Source organism: Thalia democratica, chromosome 2, assembly GCF_965202585.1.
Source record: "Thalia democratica chromosome 2, ktThaDemo2.hap1.1, whole genome shotgun sequence".
NCBI lineage: Eukaryota > Metazoa > Chordata > Thaliacea > Salpida > Salpidae > Thalia > Thalia democratica.
Genome location: NC_139166.1, coordinates 32,870,006 through 32,894,526, shown reverse-complemented (window position 1 = coordinate 32,894,526; position 24,521 = coordinate 32,870,006). Strand labels below are relative to the sequence as shown.

The following is a 24,521-nucleotide window of genomic DNA, read 5'->3' as shown; positions in this document are numbered from 1 at the left end:
TGGAGCAGTTTATAGTCGCTTCACTAGAAAACCTTTAATTGGAATATTTAAAGATGTTACTCCCGATCCTGAAAAGAATAACGTTATCACTGTATACATCGGGAGATCTTCTCGGAGATTCCATCTGAGAAGGGATCAGCATGTAACAAAATCCCTCAGAAACTGGATGGTAAATAGAGGTAATAAACTTACCAAAAGTACATTAACTAAGTTTCGTTAATTATACTTTATTTCAAACGTTTTCATATTCGAAGTTGTTTATCAAAAATATGTTGCTCTGTTTTGTATATAAAGCAGGGATCGGCAAACTGCGGCCAAGAAAACAAAATTAAGAAAAATTACACTAGATATTCTGAGGCTTGTAATAAAAAGCAAAAAAAAAAATTAAGAACAATTTATAGAAAAATCAAAATTTAATCTAGGTAGTCGGGGCTTTTATGAAAAGTAAAAACTACAACTGTGGCCATCGAATATTTTTATCTTCTTTATTTGGTCTACTACCATCAAATGCCCTTGAATAAGGTATCGAGCACTTTAAACCAAATATAAACAAACGACCTACTATCTATATAGACTTAAAATAAAATCAAACGCTGTTTTACACACATCAAAGAACTCTTTACCTTTTATTTTTAAACGTAGCACATGGATTGTACGTAAACGCTTTGTTATCAAGATTCAAGGAGTTTTTTGTTTCACGGTCAAAAAATACTTTTAGTTTAGCATTGGTTCGGTTAAAAATAGACGGTGGTCTAGCGGTACTTCCCAGATGATTTAGCTTTAAAACAGAAAGCTTAGGAAAAACTCATGCGTACCTCAAATATTTTGGTCCATGAATCCAATAATCTGTGAAATTATCACTAGTGTTTACAGACTTTTTATCTAAGATGTGGAGCTGAACTCAAATATCATCTCCTACATGCCGCACAATTAAAAAAACTTAAAGATTATGTAAATGAAAAAAAAAATACCTACAAAAACATTTAAACAGATTAAAAAACATAATTAAAAACTGAATAATTAGTTTGAAAAAATATTTATTAAAAGTAAAAAACGATCATTTATCAACAATAAGAAAGTGCATTTAAAAAGAAAAACTTCACTAAAACAGTTTTGAAAAAAACTCAAAATCAATTAAAATTAAAAACAAAAATAACTTGGTACAATCCTCCTTTCAGCGGTTTGTTAAAAACAAATATTGGCATGAACTTGGTAAAAAAGTCGATTAACGTAGCCCATTAAGTACAATATTCAAAGAGTATTTTATAAAAAATTATATACAGTAAGTTTAGAGAAAATTGTTTAAGCGCAAAACTAAAGAGTTCCAAACCAGAAAAATAGAAATGAAAGTTAGTGCCTTTTTGCTGGTAGCTGAAAATTTTGTACAACTTTTAAAGCGGGTTTCAAAAAACTTTTTCAATTTTAGTGCAAACATCATTTCCAATTATTTGCAGTAAGGGGATATGACCTCAGTCATCCCAATGTGTTTTATGGCCTTATCTTTGTCTAAATCAAAGTTTTGAACAAGTTGCTTTTTGGCCAATCCTGTACACTAATAATACCTTGGTTTTAATAGTGAGTCGAGATTTTTTCTATACACGTATTTTAAAGCGAGCAAATTTGGTGGCTCTGCAAAAAAAAAATCTGTCTACATTTTTGGATAAAGAGTGGTTGCTACTTATTGTGGGTCTTTTTTATCAAACTGTATAACCGCTACTTCGGTAGTTATGTTTCGCGACGAGATTGCTCATTTAAAGATATTTTTTTGAGGCTGGTACTGCGTTCAAAATCTGTGGACAAACTGGAAAAACGAAACATTAAACTTGAATTTGTGAAGGACTGTGTGCTGCTTAAAGTAGTTATGAAATACATGACCTTCAAGTTATCAGCTTTAAAACTTTTAGAACTTGGAAAGTTCACAAAATAAACTTGCGTAAAATTTTATAAAAGTAGAACAAACTTTTATAGAAGCTTTTTAGATTAAAAACCGAAAAGTAACAATTTTGCTATAAGTTTCAACACAAAACACAATAAAACTTCTGTAATTTTTTTGATGCTTTTATGCAGATTTACGTTTTAGGACATTTTGGAAAAGTTAAAGATCATTAATTTATTTGATATAGTTCTTACAGTTGTTTGTTATAATTATGACGGTAAAAAAAGCAAAAGTAAGCTAAAATTAAAAACATTTCAATTCTTTATTTATTAGGATTTAAAGTTTGATTTTCAAGACTTTATTGTAGGGCAGATTTTGATGATTTGATCAAAACAGGTGGAACATTATCAGATCCTGGTTGTGATTCATTTGATCTATGATCATCAAAAATATTGTGTTTTTCGATGGCTAGAATTAAATATAGCTCATCCATAGTTTGAAGGCATTGTTTGGAACAAAATATCTTAAAGATACGGTTTTTTGACAAGATTAGTGATCAGTGGCGAAATGCTCCACCAAACTGTCAACTTACTTATGTTTCTCTATAAGTACCAGACCAGTGAAAAAAGTTTAAAAGGGAGTCTTTTCTTGGATTGGTCAAAGAGTTTCCTTAATACCTTTTATTGAAACAACCCACTTAAATTTGCAATATTTAAGCAAGCTAATTAATTAACTGAGTTCAATCCAGAATTACCTTGCACACCTTCTAGCAGTTATTTGGAACTTCTTTTTTGCTTCTTTTAATTCCAGAAAATTTTTCATCAATTCATTTTCAAACAGTTAAACAAGTTGTGTTTTAGACATTTCGTTGTAGACAGTCCGTGGTTTACAAGACTACTTGATACAATGAAGTTTTTTAGTTTGTAGCTTTACCTTGCAACATGAAACCACAATACAAATGATGCGTGTTGCAACTAGCACTGTGCTAAGATCGTATATGAACAACTTACTGCAATGAAGATCGCCTAGGTTAAATAAAAATAATATGACACCATTTTACCGAACGGACACTCTATGTAGAAGTTTTGTCTTAATATAACAGTTGTTTACGACTAAATTTTACTAGAAAAAAAAAGCAATCTTTTTTTATTTTCGTTTATCATTACTTCCCTTGAGGACTTTATGATTGTAGGCCAGTTATTATTATCCACAATTTTATTGAAGTCATTAAGTATGAAAACATGTTGTGTTTTTATTACGGTTTCAAAGGCATCCCATAAATTCCACAGAACTAATTTTTCCCTCTGTTGAAGCTGCTAGAACTAGGGCGTATGCACTGATAAGTGTAGAAAGTCCCTTTGATGTAAACAGCTGTGATTCTTTAAGAGATGTTACCCATAAGGCATGTCGTACTCAGTAGAATATTCCTAACTGCAAAACAGACTTCAAGTATTCTTTCACTATACAGTAACTTTCAGGTTTAATTTGGAGCCAAAATAAACGTTGTGTTAAAGAAGACTTTTTTTTCTTTAGCATTTAAACAATTACCTGCAAGTCGTATTTAAGAAAAATTATATTTTATATATGAAGATAAACAAAATCCGGAAGTATACGCACAAAACTACCAGTGAACAAAAAGTATACATTTTAATTGTTGGTGTCAGAAAAGCACAGTGTCACATCAGCACAAAATGTTTTTTTTAGCACGGCGTCACTTTTGTACGGAGTGACATTTTAGCATGGAGTGTAACTTTTGCATGTAGCTTGACTTAAGCACCATCAATACCTTTTAGCTAGTTATTAAATAATAATTAAGATTATATTGAAAAAAAGGCTTAAAATTGAAATTAATACAGTCATCATCCCGTTGAGTACGCATTTAAAGCACTTTGAAGTGTACTCTACAAAAATATAACTAAGTAATGAGAAAATTGTAAAAACAAGTTCAGCAGCCAACAAAGTAAGTTACTACTTATGCTAAGAGAAATCACTTGTAGGTAGCAATAAGTTAAAAAATCCAATTTAGGCTCTATTTTTGGAGAAGAACTATACTTAATAATAAAAATAAACACTATAAAGCAAAAAGATGGTAAGTTTAATGGTATTTTAACTTTTAAATACTTAATTAAGTGTTTTAAATTTTTATATTTTTTTAGTTAATTTACAAAAAGTTAATTTAATTTTTATTAATTATTTAATTAAACGTTTAACTAGGCTGATAAGATTAGAATTAATATTTTATTTATGTAAAACACTAACGTGGACTTTATTATAAAACTTGTGAGACGCATTTATGTAGAAGTCAGAGGAACTTAACTTCTTTTTGTGTTACGTCATCACTACATTTAAAGCTATATATATATATATATCGAAATCGAATTGAGTAAAAACAAGAGCGATTTAAAAAAGGGTAAACTATTTATCAATGTTTTTATTTCAAACTTTTTTTTTGTTACGCTTAAAAATATGCCTTAATAAAATATTTGAAACTTATTGAAAAAGTTGTCACTCCGTGCTCCTTAACATAGAATAGTAGTATAATTTTAATACGTCAAGTTAATTACTTGAAAATCTTTCTAAGCTTTTATAACTTTGGTAGTATACACATTAATAATACTTAACTTGTTGTCAATATGTGCTAAATTGACGCCGTGCTTTTCTAATACACTACTATTAAAAAAATATTTAACGAAAAAACGAGCAGCGAAATTGACAATTATTATAGCTAAATACACTAGAAGCATATTTGTTAGTTAAGCCTTAGATCTGAAAAATATTCGTTTTTAGCATATTTTTAAGCTAGTTTGAAAATTTATTAAAACAAATTGTAGCTTCCTATAGTTGTTAATAACAGTAACGTAGCGAGCCTTTCTGCTGAACAAAACTTTTCTTATAGAACAAGACGTTTTTTAATGTTATGAAAAATGTTGTTAGCTTGTAACCTTAAAATATTTAACAAAGCAAATATTCGCTTATCCTCGTCTGATGCCTTTTCCTTAACTACTGTTATTCAAACAATGCAGTTTATAGTACTTCGACTTGGAAAAAATGAATAATATCGCACTCATTTATTAAAAAAAAAGGTTTAAAGAATAAAAATTTATACTGTAATTTCTTTAATACGCACTTTTTGACTGTGTTTAAAGTGCGTACGCAAGTAGAGAACTACTATAAATTTATATATAAAATATGCAATTATTCTCTTTTATGCTAACAGTTTCAAGTAGGCAAGTTTTTTTTTTAAATAGCGATAAATAAACAATTTTATCAAACGTAAATTTATTCTTATAATCATCTTTAAGGTCTACATAGTTTTTGCATTTCATCTAGCCAGTTTTAGAGTTATTCCCTTTTGATTTTTCAATTTTCCTGGAGCAAAAATTGCAATCAGCCTAGTCAAAGTTTCTCCTAGTTCTTATATTACAAAACAATTTACACAAGTTTCGTTAAAATCAATAATAAAAACTTGATATTTTGTTCTAGGATTTTTAAGTATCATTTCGACAAATATAAACAACAAATTCAGCCATATGAAAAATACATCTCCAACAAAGTCTAATTAGAGGTTTCTGAAAGTTTTATATGTATAAATTTGTTATGCGTACTAGCATTAAGTTTGTTTCATATTGAATTTGTTATCATTGTTGTTGTTTATTGTGCGTCGGACTCCGGTATTAAAACTGGATCCAGTTAAACAGAAGAAGCACGAAGAGTAATAATAGCACAAATGTTCATTACTAAATACACAATAAATTTTTTATTGTATAAAAATAAAACAACGAATATTTGTACAAAATATTAAAGTTGTTGTAAAACTTAATATTTGTAAAATTTTAATCCAAAATCAAACGTTTAACTCTGCAAATAAATAAAAATGTTCATAAACCGTCCACTTTAAAAAATTCAAAATAAGTTGATTTGTCATTGAAAGATATATAAAAACAAGCTTACAAAACTTAGTTTTATTTAATTATAAAGGCTTATCAATTTTTAATCTATTCTACTACTTTTTAATGGTTTGACTTAAACTATTTCCCTGTCCTATAACACAGCATAACGTTATTAAATAGTTTCATTAGTTAATTTACTATAGTAAAACTCACACAAAACTCATACAAACTATTTGTTAGAACCGAAGAAGTATGTGAAAATCGTAATAACAAACTAAATAAAAAAACACATGATAAACTGATTAAGTTATTATCTAAAACATAACAAAAAAGTTCTGTCATAATTTTTAACGTTTAAAAAGAGTTGAAAAACCAATGAATAAACTAAAGAGGTAGTTTTTAAATGATAGCAATAATACTTTGGCCATTTTTCAAAAATTTACACCTTTTTATAATATTTAAGAGAATTTGGGATTTTTCTAAATAAAAAACAGTTCATTTTATTAAATGGCTATCAAAATAGTAACTTAAAGTTTTGGTCATGGCTTGAAAACTAAATTTTAATTTTACCTAGAGTATCGTTAAAATGTGGTGTTAGATTATTGACTCAGTGTAAAGTTAAAAAAAAGCTTGATGATGTGCATGATAAATTTTAAAAACATCATTAAAAGCGAAATCAAATAAATTAGTTGCAAAAATTGTATCCGTATTTTCCATTGAACATGTACAACGGTTTTTGCTCAATTGGAATTGGATGGTTGTGAAGAGCTGCGTGCTCATTGGACAAATCTGTCACGTGACACCCATCATTAGTTTCCATTTCAACTAGTACATCAAATTTAGATGAACTCTGTTTTGTTCCTTTGAACTTTACCACCTGTTAAATACAAGTTTTAGTACTTATTTCCAAAATAGATGAAATAGTATGTTATTAAAGCTATCTGTTTATAAAAAAAATTTATAATTTTTTTTCAATTAATTGAATTAATTTAATACTAGCGATGATTTTAAAATTAATAATTAAGTTTTATTTTTCTGTGTAGTTTTGGTAATCCTATATACTATAACATTTTTCATATTAAAGTACCAAAAAGAAACTTAACTTTAGCTGTTTTTACAAAAGACATAATTTGTTCAACAAACGTGTTTTCAAAAAACTCAACAGTTTTTCTGTACTTAACTGTTGAAAAACACATAATAAATAAATACATGGTAAAAGTTCAAATGGTTTGGTAAACCGTTAATAGTTAGTAAATAAAAACAAATATGTATTCAAACATTTTATGCTAGCTACACCAAAACAATCCGTTTTGTATCTATTTTTACTAATTTTAAACATAAAATTTATTACTTGTTGTTTTGTAAATTCACAACATGCATAAAAATATTGTTAAAAAGTAATAAACAACACATTAAGTTGTAAACATTAGCAATAAACAGTAAACATGTAATTCTTGTTCTCACGGATGATTTTATGTCTCATTAAAAAACTCAAAAAGATTTTATTTTTTAAATAAAGTACTAAAATAATACTGTTGTCAAATAAACTATAACTTTATGCTGTTTATCTCTATTAAAAAGATAAATATTTTAAACGTTATGAAAAAAAAAAAACTGTAAGAATTGCAAAAGAACATTTACAATTTGAACTTTTTTCTAAAGTTTGGATTAGCTTATTTAAAGTTTATAGTGTTGTAAACTAAGTTTGTAAAAAGAAACTAAAAATTTCATTTTGTACCTTGTAAAATGTAAATTATGACTGGTAGTTTTTAAAAAACTCTATAAAAACTAGCTTATACTTAAATGATTATTTAAAAAAAACCGCTTTAAAAGAGGATTTTAGTAATTTTTCTAACAATTGAAGTATTAAAATAGTTAAATTAGGTAAAATTCACTTTAAACATATTAAACTTTTTGAATACTTTTAAAATATTTTAAATGATTCTTAAAGTTATTTAACCAATGAACTATGAAAAATTGGGAAAGAGTTTAGCAACTAAAAAATTAACCATGTTGATAAAGAAAAAAACTGATCAAAAGACATCTTATATTAATGTTTTTAAAATATAAACAAGTTATAAATATATGAATATCAGAATCATTCTGCCTATTCATAAGGTTTAAAAATCAAAAACAAAATAGTTCATGATAAGGAACGTCTTTAAACCCTTTCTTCGTCTGATAAATTATTTAATTCTTCTTTAAAAATTGCGAATAACACTTGGCTATATGACTGCAATTAAAGTCAAGCTTTGTTATCTTAAAACTTAAGAAATAAAATAAACATAAGGTTTACGTTAATAATAGGTAAGTTTCAGAGGCTTTGATAAAAATTTAAAAAGTAATTTATTTGTACAGTCTTTTAATTTTATTTTAAGTTAAAAACTCTTCTTAAAAATTTTTCAAACTTTTTTTTGGGCTTTTTTAATTTCTTCTTTTCTTTGTTGTTCCTTCTTTCCGTGATGTCTGAAATTTAGGTTTTTATGTTGGTAAAACACAAGCGACATTCTACTTGGATGTAATCTGTTTGGTTTTAATAACGCCGTCGTAGCATGTAATTCTTTCTTTGCACATTCAATCAAAATCTGATAAAAAATATTTGTTCATATTTTTACTCAAACTAAACTTAAAACAAATTCTGTTGCACAAAATTTCAATATAAAATATTAAACACAATGTATATTTCAAAGACAGGAAAATACATAATTTTAGTAATTTATATAAACAAAATTGTAAATTTTTGTGTAAATTGTAAACTCCTATAAAATAAAATTGAAAAAATCAACCGATCCATGTGTTAAGGCAAGAGCTACTCCTCCAAACTCAGAGCTTCTAAACACCTCTGAAGATTCTGAATAAAACTCCGGGTTCGGAGTTCTTAAAACTTTATTTTGATTTATTTGTCCGCTTGGTGGTACAGCATAGCTCTTCTGAGAATTTTTGTTAGTTGATACGAAATGTTAAGCGTTTGGTTTGTTATAAAAACAACTAACATTTGATGGTTCTTCTTTAAAAGTGAGGTTATTGACCAATTGTGATCCTTCATATAATGGTGGTTTGCTTAACCATGTGTTTTGGTGTTGGTAAGTAGCTTGCGAGTCGTAAACTTGGTTTGGATCAACATATTTGTTATAAGAATTTACATTGTAAGGTGATAAATCTTTGTTTTGCTTCCAATACGTTTCGTACTCATCTAACAAATCTTCAAACATATAACAACTGAAATTTTTTTATTTAAAAATAATGATAAATAGTTTACAATATAACCTTCAAAAAACCGTCTCGGAGCTAACAAATTTTTTTAGTTTTAATTAAAATGCAACTAAACTTAGTGTTTGGCCATTAACTAAAACTATAAAATTGTTAATGTAAAAGTGTTAACACAAAATGCTAGTTCATGACGGAATTTTAACCTTAAACAATATTTAATAACTATATCTTAGTATTTTTTAATCTAACTTCCGTAAATACAAGTTTCGATGTTAAAAGCTTACATACAACTTACTTAAAATTGTGGTTAGTATTTGGAAAAATGTTTGCACTAGAGCATCGATTTTGACCACTATTATTTACTTCGTTTATTTTGTGAAGCCTGTCATAGTTTGTTATTAAAAATTATTTAGTAAAGAGATTTTAATTTTTAGTGATAAAAACCAGATTTATTTTATGTTAAACTTGATGTAGTTCTTCCTTAGTAATTTTTTGTTAAATGGCAAAAAAAATTTGCTTTCACTTATTTCTTTCTCTTAAACAAGTATTTTATTAATACCTTTTAATTTTTGAGCTGCAAAGTTCACTTTTGTTCCCTTCATACACTTTTTGCATATTAGTACTAGATAGTTTGTTGCTAACACGTTTTCGCTTTTTGCCCTTTTTTTCATTTTTCAATCTTTCCAAGTAAACTTTTGTTCTTTTTCTACAGTTAGCAGGTAAGGGCTGATCGTACAATCGCACCGAATTCTGGAAACCTGACAGAACCTGAAGTTTCGAACTTTTTCATCTTATGAACGAATTTTTTAAAGCTAAAGAACAAATATTAATACTTTACTGAATCTTTATTCTAGCTACTATCCTATAAAATTTATTAGAGTTGCTATAATATTTGTCTTTATTTTTTTTCTCAAGGTTTTTAATTGTTTTCAAAAAATTATAGTACAGAACTGTTTGTATCGGTATATCTGATGTAAGCGCTTTTGTAAATTATTGAATATTTCAGGCACAATTTTTTTCATTTTGTCATTCTTTCAAAATATTTAGCAAATATTAAACCCCTTTTTTCGTTTTTTTTGAGTACCTAATTGACGTGTTTAAATTTTATGCTAATTAAATTTAGTATAATACTAGTCTGTAAATTGAGTTAATTTTCAATTATGCTCGAAATAGTCTGTTGGTAATGTAAGAAAACAAATTGAGCTTTTAATTATTTTAAAAAGCTATTAATTGAAAGATATACCCCTAAAACATTCATTTACAAAAACTAAAGTTTGCTTGCTTAAAACTTCAACGTGTTTGCGCAAAGGATTAAGTGTAAACCAAACCTTAAAACATGATGAACTTAATACATAATGTTCGTTAATCTTATAGCTGATTAAGTGTAAAAAATCAAAGTTAATTGATGTTTACAGTAAATCTTGTTTAAAAGAAGCTGATTTTTAATTTGCATTGAATTTTTTTGTTTTGGCGGAAAGGCTTACATCTAATCATCTGATTAAGCTCAAAGATAATCAACTTATAAAATTAAAAATTATATTAACAAAAACGTAGCATTTAATAACAAAATATTAAAATGATATTTAAAACAAGTAATATACGTTTTACTAAAAAAATGTTTCACACTGTAACAGTAGATACAAAATACACGTTTCAATGTATTGTTTAAGATCGTTTAACTTAGCTTATGAAATTAGTTTTTTTTTTCAAAATTTATATATGGAATACAATAACGTATTATTATCTATTTGTAGTCATAAGAAGTTACTGAAACGCTGTCTTTTACAATTAAGACAAATATTATTTATTAGATCTCATTGTTACATATTTCTAGACATATAACTTTGGTTTCGAATACAATCTTTCTTAGCATTTATATCAAAATAATTTACTCACATTGAATTTTAGATGTTCAATGTCTATAAACAACTAGCTAACAGAATTAGTATGAAAAAAGTTCAGATAATAATAAATATATTTTATGCTTGAAATAAAATAATCCGCTCATAAGTTTTCGCTATTTTATAATCAGAGAGTAATATATAAGAACAATAATAAAACAATATTTTTTCACATAGGAGTGTATTCTAAAATTTATCTTATATCTAGCTTCTGAAAAAATAATTCGAGGAAACAACTAACTTCGATTGCACCATTTTTTATTTTGTTGCTCATTGACAAATGGTAATTCTCATGTGCCAAATCTACATGACCATTTTCATCACTGGTATCCAACGTGTACAACGGAAGAACATGATATTGCTCCTCACTCACAACACCTCTCTTTATGTTTCGACTATTCCTTAGTTCTTCTTTTGTTAGTGTTACTACCTTTTATTTTAACTTTTTCTGTCTATGTTAAACATTTTGTCACATTACGACTAAACTTTTAATTGTTGTTGCATGTAACATATCACTTTTTAGCCTAGTCGAGTATTATAGAAACCAATTAATTGGATACCATGTATAGACTAAACAGTTTACTTGTACAAATTTTATGTATCGTTTATGAAAAAATGAAACGCTTTAAAGCTTAAAACATTTTTACAAAATCCTATTTGTTTTTGAAGCCACACCCAAAATTGTAGGTAGATATTCTTAAAATAAATAACTACGAAATTATAAATTAACTTACTTAGAAACTAACTTTTATAAAATTACTACACGAATAAAAAAAAAATATTATTACTATAAAAATTTTACTTTTGATGAAGTATAAAAGCTAATGCTGCTTAAAAAAATTGAACCGAATTACTCTATTTTATCGAATTGCATTATAAAGTTACGTACCTAACTTTTGCTAATATCGATTAAAATGTAAGCTAAAGTCTTTCAAAAGAGTGTTTAAACAGTTAGATCTTTATTCGTTCGATAGATTAAGCATAGAAACACAGTAATAATAAATAAAAAGTAATTTATAAAAAATATTAGTTCGTAAACCTTTAGGAAATACAAATATATATATATATATAATCGTGCTTAAAAATTAAATTGATAGGTTTGACAGTTAAAATAAAGCTATTAGAATAAGAAGAGCTTATTTTCTAAAAGAAAACATTTAAAAACTATTATAAATACTTAAACCAACAGCAGTTATGCCTCGTTCCATATTAGTACTATCTCTGTGAGAATGGGCACAAAAGTCCATGCAACAACTGACACTCGAAAATGGAGATGGTTCAGTAAGTGGCAAAGTATCAGCATCGGATGATTTTTCAGTAGGTTTTAAACGAATCCGGCATTCAAATCCTTTGTTACTGTGTTCCGTCTATGTAGGAAAGTTTTAATTGAAACTCGAATAATATGGAAATCTTATAACTATTGTAACTTTTATACGTTTTGTCTTACATAATCCTTAAAACCAGCGGTCTTCACAGTGTGCACCTGTACTCATTAGTGTGCATGGAAACTATTTTAATGTGCACAGATAACTTTATAGGGTGACAAAATATTTTTCAATGATTTTTTTGCTTTTTGATATTTAAACAAGCGAACTATAACATAAACTAACAGTTCTTAGCACGTTACTTATATGCAAAGACACTTAAAAGATAAAAATAATAGCGTTTTTAAAAATAACCTATATATTTTTCAGTCTAATGTGCAAGGAATTTATTTTCCAGTAGGGACCCTTTAAAAACTATACATAACAAACAAATGTATAATTAACCTTCTCAAATTAATTATTATTCTATTATCAAAATTAAGAATAAGTTCCACATTTAAAGTCATAGTTAATGTGTTACTTCGATTAGCATGATTTCATGGTGAGATTTTGGGTACTGGCCTTGTATTTGAAGATTGATAATCAAAAAAGTTAAATTGTTATAATAGATAAGGTTTAACTCATTTAAAGTTAAATTGTAAAAATGTATATTCTTCTCTTCATTATCTTTAAAATATAATAATTTAAAAACAAAATATTACAAAGCTTTTTATTTAAAATGACTAATACGCTGTAGTTTAGATTTTATTACGAGTTAGATAAAATTGCAAGATATAAAGTCGTAAAATTTTTATACAACGTATATAATACATATTAAGAAAAAAAGTTTTTTTTGATGGCTGTAATAAAATAGTTTGAATTTTATTAATTTACACATTTCAATTGATAAAAATAGTATAATATGATAAAATATAGTTAACTAATATTTGAAGTATTTCTAAAACAATAAAGTTTCATCAACGGTTATTTCGTTTTACTTTTAAATTACTGTCAAGGTCTGCTGTAAAATAAATGAACATTTTGGCATGCTATTTTGTACTTATATACTTAAGTTTAAAATTGTTTACAGCTTTACTGATCGTAATAACCAACAATCTGATTAAACCTGACTCGCTTGAACTGTAGTTAAATTAAAAGGCAAATGAGATAAACTTAATCGGTGTAAAAACGTAGCTTATTGCCAAAATATTTTTGCTCAAGTATGATTTATGTATATTGTTTAGCAAAAATAAACTGACTTAAGTTTGTTAAAAATGCAAAGAATGAATTTGTTATAAAAACTTATTTATTTATCAAACAAACTTAAATTGTTAAACATGAAAAGAATGTATCAACTTCACATAGAACGTGTAGCTATACAGAATTTACACAAACAAAATAATAGTAATTATTTGATATAACGAATAAATTGTTGTTTTATTAATTAAGTTTAATTGTGAACCCAGAATACTTGCTTCGTAGTTCGATTTTCAAACATACTAACATAGACTAAGTTTTGAAACAAAGTTTCTGCCAATGCTTTCAGATTTTGCGAATTTAAACTGGAATGCTGAAATAGTTTACAAACAAAACTTATTTACTAACTAAACATGAACTGTCAAAATTTGTGTTAGGTTTTTGTAAGGCCTCAAGTGTTTATTTGTTTACGTTCACGCCTAATGTAGGTATTTCAGTTTGTTTTCGTGTTATTGTTACTGCAATTAAGAATGTGACGCGACACACGTTTAGATTATCTTGACTTTAAAATGTTCATCGAAGTAAATAAACTGCAGGAATCAAGACAAGTTTAATAAATTAATACTTCTATCATTATTTAACTTTCAGGCGAACCAAGGTAATAAATATATTTTACTCAAATTAAATCTAATAACACTTTAAGCGTAGATATTAAAAACAAACGTACACACTTCTGTTTAGATATTAAGAATAAAATAACTTTAGTTCGGTAATAATATGCAATTGTTTATTTCGTTCACTTACGTTGTAATGCAATTAATAATATAAAGTAATTGTTTGAAGCTAATTTTATTATCAAAATAATCATCCTAAATACTTATTTAATTTCATAACTAAACATTTAATAAGTGTAACCATATTTTACCCAAATCTTTTATTTATTAAAAAAAGAAAGAATCCTACTCAGCTAACTAACAAATAATTGATTCGTTTGCGTGTGTAAAAGGAACAAAACTTTAGTTAGCAAACTGTTAATTACACAGCACTATTATTGTAGAAGTGTGCACAACAAATTACCCTAAACACAAACTTGTTGCTGGGCAGACCACCTTGAAAGTGTCAGTAATGTTGTGAGGAGATTTATAATAGATGAAAATCAAGTAGGTGACGATTGTGGGCGATTTTAAACACGTTTTTGTGATAATGTGATCACCGTGCAAGGGAAATCTTGAAGGCGTGAGAAAAAAATCAGTTTTAAAGGTAAAATATACTTTTTTAAACAGTTTTACTACGAACTTTTTTTGTACAGTAGCTTTAATCATATTTAAAGCTTATAAATTTTTCTATGTAGAGATTTATTCAGAGTAAATTTTGTCTACTCTGTAAAAAAATATATCCTGTACTTAGTACCTTCAGTAATACTGTTTAATTGAGTTTTTATTTTTTTCAAATATATAACATAAATCTAAAAGTTTATCTATATTCAGTTAATAGTTTAGATGTTTTTCAATGTACAGTTTTTATTTGTTATGTAGAAAAAAAACAAGGTCTAAGTTTACGGCTTAAACTTTTTGCTGAACTTTGGTAACGTTTCACAAAAATTTGCAATCACTCAGTGTTAAAATATTTTTAAAGGTTTTTAATTGAAAAATTTATAAGTTTACTTTATAGAAACTACTATATATAAATTTATTTTTTTTTTAAGAATCAAAAAAAAACTTTATAATCAAAACTCATAAAGTGCTTGTCGTTGGTTTAAAGTATCGAGTAACTTGATGTAATAAAATAACATTTTAAATTGTTTTTTTGCTTTGAAAATTTCAAATGTTTACGAAGACTTTTAAGTCTTTTTAATTTTCTGTCGTTTATATTTTCGTTGTGTTTTTTTCACAGATGAAAAAAAACTATTTTTTTTTTGTTTAAGAAAGAAAACTTGAACTAAAATATTTTAAGCTAAATCAAAATCAATTAAACTATTTGTTTTGTTAAATTAAAACATTAAAATTAAAATAAATAAATTCAATCTTAATTAAGGCGGCGTCGCCGGTTGATTGTTTTTAAAGTTGCACAACTTTCTTGTAATATTCGCCGATATTTTTTCATTAGTGCTATACTTAGTTTTCGTATAAAATGTGGAAAAAAAACAAGGTAAGTTTTAATGTATAGTTAATTTCATTAACGAATTTTATTTTTTGTCAACATAGTATAAATTGAGTTGTTTGTATATTAAAATTTTAGTTTGATCTTTGTTTTTTACAGGTTGAATGAAATTGAATTTAAAGGGTAAGAATAAAATATCATATCATATTTTTCATAAACTTGTTTTGTAAGTTTACAACTTTTTACAAAGGCTTTTATACTTATTAAGTCTTTTTTACAAGCAAGATTTGCATTTTAATAATTTTATATTTAATATTTTAATTTAATCACGGTTTTTGAATGAAATTGGTTTGTTTTATTTCCTATTAGTTCAATACTTTTGCATTTGCTTATATGAGAACTGCGTTCTTTAAAATTAAAAAACTAAATTTAAAATACAAGTTTATTTTATCTAGAAAATGTAAATTTTACAGTATAAATATTTAAAATAAATATTTTTCTTTCGATATAAAATAAAAAGTGTATATATAAACAAGAATTTTAATTAAAAAATATTTTATTTCAATTACAGCTACAGACCTGTTGAATTGTTTTTAAAATTTAAATTTATTTTGATAAATATGTGCCGACAGTGATTTATATTATACTTATAAAAATAAGTGTAAGTTTCCTCAAAAACTTTCTTAGTTAATTTACTTGAATTATAAAAAGATAAAATGGTTTTTAATTATTAATAATCTATAAATATAAAATAAGTTAAGCAGTTGTAAAAAACTCTAGAGCACTAAAAAATGTTAACAAGTTTATTAATTATAAACTTCGTAAAAAGTCGAAGGTTTTAAAACAGGTAAATTTTACCGAATAGTTAATTATACAATGATTTGAGTAAGGTTCATTTTATGAAACTTAATAACTATTTCTTAATATAAATAATTAATAAATAAAAAAACTGTAAATTTAGTTTGTTTGAAATAAGACAATGTAAACTATGACTATTTATAATTGAAAGCTTACCTGATGAAATTTCACAACTTCACTTTACATACGTGTGAAAGTTTGTAAAAAAACATTTGTATTATTTGTAAAAATTCTTTCGTTAAAAAAAAACACCCCTACCTGGTTATAATGTGCATCAGGGGCGATGATCTTGTACTTTCTTGTCAACTCATAGTTAACTCTTGAGAACAATTCTTCAACCTTTTCTTCAACTTCCAACTTTTCCTGCTGCTCTGTGCTGGACTTCTTTGCCATTTTGAACTTTTTTATATCGGTGGACCTGGCAAACTTGCAAGTGTTATGGTACATGGTCCACGAACATCCGAAAGTGTAACTGGCGCCTGAACTGTGTTCGTCCCAACCCTGACACGCGCATGTTCGACTGTAAAGAGTGTTTCAAATTTAATTTGTTTAGCTGTTAACTTCTTTTTAATAGTTGAAAAATAGTACTAGTTAAGTTAAACTTTATATTTTTTTTAGAAACTCTTGGGAGAGAAATATCCGTAATTTTGTGAAAAAATGAAAACGCTAACTTTTTTGTTGCAGACAGTCGCAAACATGATTTATTTCATAAGTTGTATGACAAATAAAAAACACTGCTTGTAATATCCTGTTCATGAAATCTAACGATTAACATAAAAACAACATTTCAATTAATTTTTATCATATTCAGATTACGTTTTGATCAATTTTTACTTTATTATAAGCAATTAAAACTTTACTTGTTATTAATACCACATCGTCTGCTAGTAGGTTCTGCGTGCATTGGTAACAGTGTTTTGTTTATATCGTAAGCTTCATCTGCAAGGTGCTGGCTGATTCCATCCCATAAGCACAACACCACCGCTACGACACTGGTGGCACAAAAATGTCCCGGACGTTTGCGACATACCACCAACAACTTCTCTTTATCACTAGATCTACGAAGTATCTATGAGATATATCTATTTTCTATTGTTTCGAAAATACTTTATTTTTTACAGTAAAATGCTTAATGGTAAAATTTTTTTTTATAATATTATTTTACATAAAAGCAACAATTATTAAAAATGATATATCTAGTTCAGATTTCAATATTTGAGCTACATATTTGCTTTATTTTACTTAGAATAAGAATTTCATCGATAAAAGTTTTAACCAATTAATTTTTTGTAATACATTGCTTTAAATTTTAAAACGTAGCTCCTTATGACATGTTCTAGCAATTTCTTTTACGTGGCAAAAATAATTTGAAAAAAACTTATTTTATCATATTTTTATCTCTTAAAATGATTCAGCAAAATTAAGTTACGATATAAGTTTTTTTTTTGGAACTTTATTTGAAATTTCATCGACGTTTTGATGTTATTTTGAACAGTTAAGTTACATGTCTATTTGAAAATATTACTTTAGCTCATTAAGACCATACATAAAAAACTTAAGTATTAGAAATATATTTCAAAAAAAATTACAATTTCATTAAAGTTTATATAATTTTTCAAAGATCAAACTTAAATTAAATTTTAAACTTGTTCTTTTAAAACTAAAATTCAGTTTTAAATTTTCCCAAAAGCTAAAAATATTAAATATATTTATTTGATACATTTATAAAGTTAACTTCAAAGCATTAGTTATTGTAAAAACTTTGAAGAAAAAAACTGTTGTGAGTTTTAAGTAATTAGATGTAGGATATATAACAATCATAAGATTAACATCAAAAATAAGCATCTCTAAAATAATAAATATTATTATTGTTTACTTTAAAGTTAATTATCTTATAAAGGGATGTTAGAGATTAAAATATGTTCATTAGATATAGCAAACTGTTATGATTAATTACCTGACAGCTAGTAGCAATAGTTAGTCATGAAAATTTAAATTATCACTCAATTTAATTTCTTAAACAAATCGTTCAATTCATCAAAAACTTTTGACGTTAATGAACGAAATATGTTAGAAAGTTGTGATAACAAGTAATGGTGGTTGTTTTGAAGCAAATAGTATATATGATTGCTAATTATTTTCAAAATAGATTAAGAAAATGATTGAGGTTTAATTGAGATCTGAAATACAGATAAAAACTTGCTGTTACTTTCTTGTTTAGTAAAAGTTATATATAATATGAGTGCTTTAAATTAGTTTCACCTTTTTAATTTTTTAAATTTAAACTTAATTGTTTAATTTTTAAAAACATTAACTAGTCTAATTTAATGACTAAGTTATAATTAGCTTTTCTTCTTAGTAACATTTTGAAATTATCATTAATTTTAATTTAAAGTACAATTTTCTATAAAAATAATAAATGTATACTCAAAGTTAATGAACGCTTTGTTTTTAAGCTTGATATGTACACTAAAAAAAACGTATACTTAAATTATAAACTTACCCATTTAGCAACTGGACATCCATTTTTAGTTTTTCCTTCTTTTTTTGTGTATTTTATCTGTAGGGTAAATTTATTATATATATACAAACTGAAATAAATTACAGTATAAATAACAAAACACGTTGCAAGAACTGCAAAAACGTTGCAAAACCTAATTATAAGACGATCTGAATTGCTAAAACTCGTAAAAAAAAAATATTTACAAATAATCTCTTTCGAGGCTTAAATTTTTTTAGACATAAACTCAAGTAGTCAACTTTCTTGGGATATACATTAAATAAAACAGTATTATAATGTTCTAAAAGATCATTAAAAGTAATTGTAACTTATCTACAAAAAAAACTTGTTGTATAAAAAATATAACTAACTTTTGTAAACTATTTTTTTAAACAGTATATATACTTATATAGACATTTTGGCACATACTTAAAGTAAACAAATACTTTCTTAACATCAACAAAACTTTTAACAATGACTCGTTTATTATATTTTACTTTTATAATATCTTTTTTACGTTAAAACTTACTTTTTCAAACAAACAATAAATATTTAAATTAATCAGAAACTGTTTTTCTTTACTTAAACAAAAATTTAAAGTTAATAAAGTATTTTATTTTATTAAGGAAAAATATAAATTACTAACAATAAACTTAAAACAATTGTACTAATTAACAAAAAAATACAAAAATAATAGTATAGTCTTGATTTTATTTACAGTTTATGTTTTATTTTCAACATAGACAAGATTTATATATAATTCTGAAATCGGTCCAGGACACAGTCAATTGTTTTTACTTGTGATTTTTTTCCCTGCATAAATATTTACAAAAATCAAACGATGGTTTAAAAAGTCTACAAGTTTATTGCATACTTTAGTTCAAATCGATTTCGGACAACAGTCCTTCTATTTTAAACATAATATATAATTTTACTTAGTATAAATCTTTAATTTGATTGAACAGAAAGAATCCTTTTTAACTTTTATTGGATACAGACTTTAGAATACATTTTTTTATATATTTATCAAAACATTTAATAAACTTTTTACTTGTTGACTAAAAGTACATTACAAACAAAAATGTGTTTTAACTCTATTACCTATGACTATCACAAAAAAATAATACTGAGTCTTTAGAATATTTGGAAAACTTATCTCTCTACTTTGAAAATTAAAATAAATCTAATATTTGAAATAAAATAATTAAAAATAGTCAAATTAAGTAAAAGTTAAAAAAACAAATAGCATTTTAAACCATGAGTCATTCAATTTAAATATATTTTCTTATAGTGATTAAAACAAATAGAAAATTATTTGAATCTAGGCAAACCAGGATATTTAGTATATTTAATTATTTATTGATTACTTATGCCACAAGACTTATGAAGTGTAATAAATTCGTAAGCATAGACACTTCATTATTCTTCATTTATATATGTTTTTTAGATAAATTATTTTGTAACTACGTATAAGTCTTACTATAACACAACTATTTTGAATAACCACTAACTTAAAAAAAAAACTATTTAGTTACATTAAAATAACAAATAAAATAATCTTAATACACAGTTCAGCTTTTATTTTTAGATGCTTTGTAAAACGCTTATTTGCAGTTATAAGCTTTATAATAAAAACTTCACCTTTTCCATTCTAATAGCAGATAATAGAAATCCAGTTCTTTTTTGGAATAGCAACCTCAATTTTTCAACAGAATGAGCAGCACCAATGTGAGTATAATATGGTGCTTCTTCAATGTAACCTGGTATTTCTGTAAAGCAATCAATTTATTAAACAAATTATTTTCTTTAAATCCAAATTTTAGAGTTTTTAGTGCAAGTAATTGCGCTAATTTCCTTTTAAATTTTTGAAATCAATTTTCATATTTAAGTTTTCAAATTATAAATTAATCAATACCAACAAAAGGTTGTTTTTTTAAAGATTCCTATCCAAAAATTTATTGAATATACATAAATCGTTTCTATAATTTTTTACGTGTATATTTTCTCGTTTAATAGTTTTATAAGATTTTCTAAAAGTTTTTATTATTATTTCGTATAATTGTGATGTTTAACAACTCTTTAAAAAAATATAGTTATATATATATATATATGTATTAATAAAACTAATTTTGACCAATGAGTTAAAATCTGTGCAACATTTGTTGTTAAGCATTATATTATGCACATAAGAAAAATTTACGCATTATATTTTAGTTGAACTGCCTTGGAACACTAAATTTTTTCATCATAAAAATTGTTACATGCTATAAACTTTATTATTATATTAGCTTTTAGAAAAATATATACTTTTTTTTAATTGCAAGTCCACTCTTACATACTTAAAACTTATAAATAACAAAAAAAAAGTTTTTTGACGCAATAAACTTGAACATACAAGCGATTATTCGCAGAACGTAAAATGTGACTGATTGTCAACAAAAACAACAAAGAGCCTGTGACCTTCACAAAAACATCAAAGGCCACCAGGGTTGCTACAGAAACCAAGTTGAACCCCACGCAAGCAACGTTAATTTTTTTTTTGAAAAACTGTTATGCGTGACCAGACTAAACAATCTGTGGTATTTTCAAAACGACCCAAAAATAAACAACTCAAATACCGCCTGTAATTAGGATCAAAAAGTCATTTTTGTACTAAAGCTTGACGTTACGTTTCTAACCTGAATGCGTGACCTTTAAGAGACGTCGTTACGTTTTGGAAAAACATTTCTTGGAAAATGCTAATGACAAGCAGAAAGGGTCATTTGTGTGGAGGATAAAATTAGACGTAAAGTTTTGTTTTAATGAAGTACACAAAAAATATTTTATCTTACTTATCATCGTATTTTTTGTATACTTTAGAATGAAAACCTTTTAAGGATTAAGAATGCAAAGGTCTTTATTGTAAGAAAAGTTAAGTTTTTTTTTACAAACAAGTGATAAACTTTTGTATCGACATTTTATTAAACACTGTTTACTTATGTCCAGAATATTATTTTACGTCCTATAATACTTTAAGACTGTTATTTTATGTCATAGAATTAAACTGTATCCGTGGTCTATGATTCGCTAGACTAAACTTTTTAAGCGCTTTTATTGTTGTCGTTCATTAAACAACAAAATATTTTTTTTAAATACCTTAAGTTGTTACTTACTTTAAAAAATCAGCACAAATTACTGTAAGTAAACTCTATACTCAAAAGTGTAAAAACGACAAAGTCTGCTAACACATATTTTTAATCTTTTTCATTACTATCATATTACTAAAATTTCTTATAAAATTGTAACTCATTTTAAATCTTTTTTCGCTTTAAAATTTATTTAGTTCTGTTTTTTAAATGTTTATAAACATCTAAAACTTTGTTTTAACATTAACAATGTAATTGAAAAAATTTCATATAGCAACAGTGGTTCATAATAGTAGACTCTTTAAAATCGTTACATGAAAAATATTGATTGTAACAAGTTTTAAACTTTTATCTCATATATTTATATATAAGTTTTATTCTTTTACCAGCTCAAAAATTCTATACTTAATTCGTTTCTCAATTCTTGCTTAAGTTTTAGTGTTGCTTCAGAAGCTAGTAAGCATGACCTTTGTCTAGAAAAAAGATTGCTATGGAATATTGTTATAAAACTATCATGAAATACACAAGGCTTTACTATCACTATTATATGTTTTTGCATGAAAAATCTCATCCTAAAACTTCTTAAGCAAATTTATAAATATATTTTTTAATAATACAAAAACTAATTCACAAAGCATTAGCAAAATTTTTAATTAATATAATAAGTTTTGCATATACTTATATAGATAAGAAATACTTTTGGATTGAATATTCAAATTATGTTTATTAGTGTTAAATATACATATATATATAGTTTAACTTATATTTTAAAGTAGTTTAGTTTATGCTGACGGATTTTATTTAAAACTTATCAACAAATTATTTTTTCAATAAACCGGGTAACACTGTTAATCATAAAGTTCAATTTTTTAGCTTGGTTACCTCATAATTAAATAAACATGATATTTATCAGGAATGTATAAGGAGTAAAGTTTTTAAATACTGTTATTATATGCAGATTAATGAGAAAACTGTAGTAAAAATACTGCAATATTAACTTAAACAGATAAGTACTTCACGTAATATTTCTACTACTAGCATACTACACAGAAACTAACTTATACAATTGCATTGCTCGTAAACTGGTCTTTTAACTATCTTTCCTTTCGCATCGACATCGTCTACCATTTTACCCCTTAATTTTTCATTTACGAGTGGACCTGGTAGTATTTTTTGCAATTCAAGTTCTTCGTCTGCCAACTGATTTGACATAACTTTCAATGGTAAATCACTTTTTTCATTTTTGGCGGAAAATTTTGGTTGTTTTATTAATGTTTTACTTTCCAGTGGACCCGGTAAGATATTTTTTTTCACATTAACTACTTCTTTTTTGTTTGAGAATTGCAACTGTAAAAAATTTTGGGGTTTCTCATCTTCTATTGTTTTCGTGTCAATTTTAATTTTGCGAAGATTATTCACGGGCTTGTACATTTGTGAATCAGTATGTACATACAAACTTTTATTAAGTACTTGATTTTTTTTTAAATATATTTTAGGTACATTCTCTGTAGAAGGAAACCTTTGGTTTAAGCATAGAGGTTTCTTGTTAAACACCTGAGGAAATGTGTTTAAATTTTCAAAGTTTTTGTTAAGGAACTGACAGTGTGTTTTAACTATCGAGGAATTTCTGATTATAATCGGTTGCTTCGGGAGTTTGATAACTGGAACAGTATTTAAAGGGTCAGCATTGATCTTATCATTTTTTAATACAAATTGGTTGGAACATAACTGATATCTTTGAGATTTTTCAGAAACTTTTGAAAACTTTAATTTAGATACCATTGGAAAACTAGTAATACTTTTAGATGTACTGATTGCAACATATGGGTTAGATAAAAGTGGAAATATTTTGATGTTTTCAGGACCTTTTAATGGTTGTTGGTGTGGTACAACTTTAAGTTTTTCATGTCTATTTATTGTAAAAGGTAAGTAAGACACAAATGGATATCTTTGAAAACTTCCAGTGACTTTTGAATCTCGTTTGCTAGATTGTGTTTTAAAAGATGGCAAGTTTCCAAGACTACTAGTTTGAGCAGATGGATAAGATGATTCTGGGCTTATTTGAGTATTTTCAAGCATCCTGATTTTTTCTTTTGATCGAGTTAGTTGGTTTTTGACGTGACTAGGCGAAGTGAGCAGGTGTTCAGAAGAAACGACAACCATCAGTTTGGGTTGTGCCATTTTGTTCACATTAGGAAAATTTTGGCTGGACGAAAAATTGTTCATAGCAACTGTACAGTTTAAGCGTGTATTGCAGATTGCAGCAGCCAAAGTATATAATAAATTTAATTCATTAATAATTTCACATACTAATTAAACCTGGATGTAAAATAGTGAGTAAAAAATTTGGTTCAAGTTTTATACAGACCAAGTATTTAAAACTATCCAAAAATACTAAATTGTAAGCCAACAACTTAATTTGAAAAACATTTCATAAATAAAGATTAACTGAGCATAAATATTAGTCTAAAATTTCATTATTACAAAATTACAACACAAAATAAGAAGACTAATTAAAAAATGTCAGCTTAAACTTATCTGCTAATAAGAATTTTCGTTT

At 25.9% G+C, this 24,521-nt stretch overlaps 1 protein-coding gene across 2 annotated transcripts; it reads right to left on the bottom strand.

Annotated features, from left to right (window-relative positions):
• Nucleotides 1–5,634: 5,634 nt before the first annotated feature.
• On the bottom strand, nt 5,635–24,276 carry LOC145849860 (methylcytosine dioxygenase TET1-like). Of its 2 annotated transcripts, XM_082954944.1 has the most exons (13): nt 23,020–24,276; nt 20,478–20,605; nt 18,840–18,896; nt 17,197–17,405; nt 16,595–16,856; nt 12,065–12,244; nt 11,119–11,307; nt 9,536–9,744; nt 9,272–9,358; nt 8,760–8,985; nt 8,553–8,696; nt 8,175–8,351; nt 5,635–6,643 (listed from the first exon to the last, which is right to left on the bottom strand). In XM_082954944.1, the coding sequence occupies exons 1-13, from the start codon at nt 24,185–24,187 to the stop codon at nt 6,452–6,454; spliced, it is 3,228 nt and encodes a 1,075-aa protein (XP_082811070.1). In that variant the 5' UTR covers nt 24,188–24,276; the 3' UTR covers nt 5,635–6,451. The 2 variants fall into 2 exon arrangements, with proteins under 2 accessions (XP_082811070.1, XP_082811071.1); XM_082954945.1 differs by lacking the exon at nt 23,020–24,276 and having other exon boundaries at nt 17,197–17,394.
• Nucleotides 24,277–24,521: the final 245 nt, after the last annotated feature.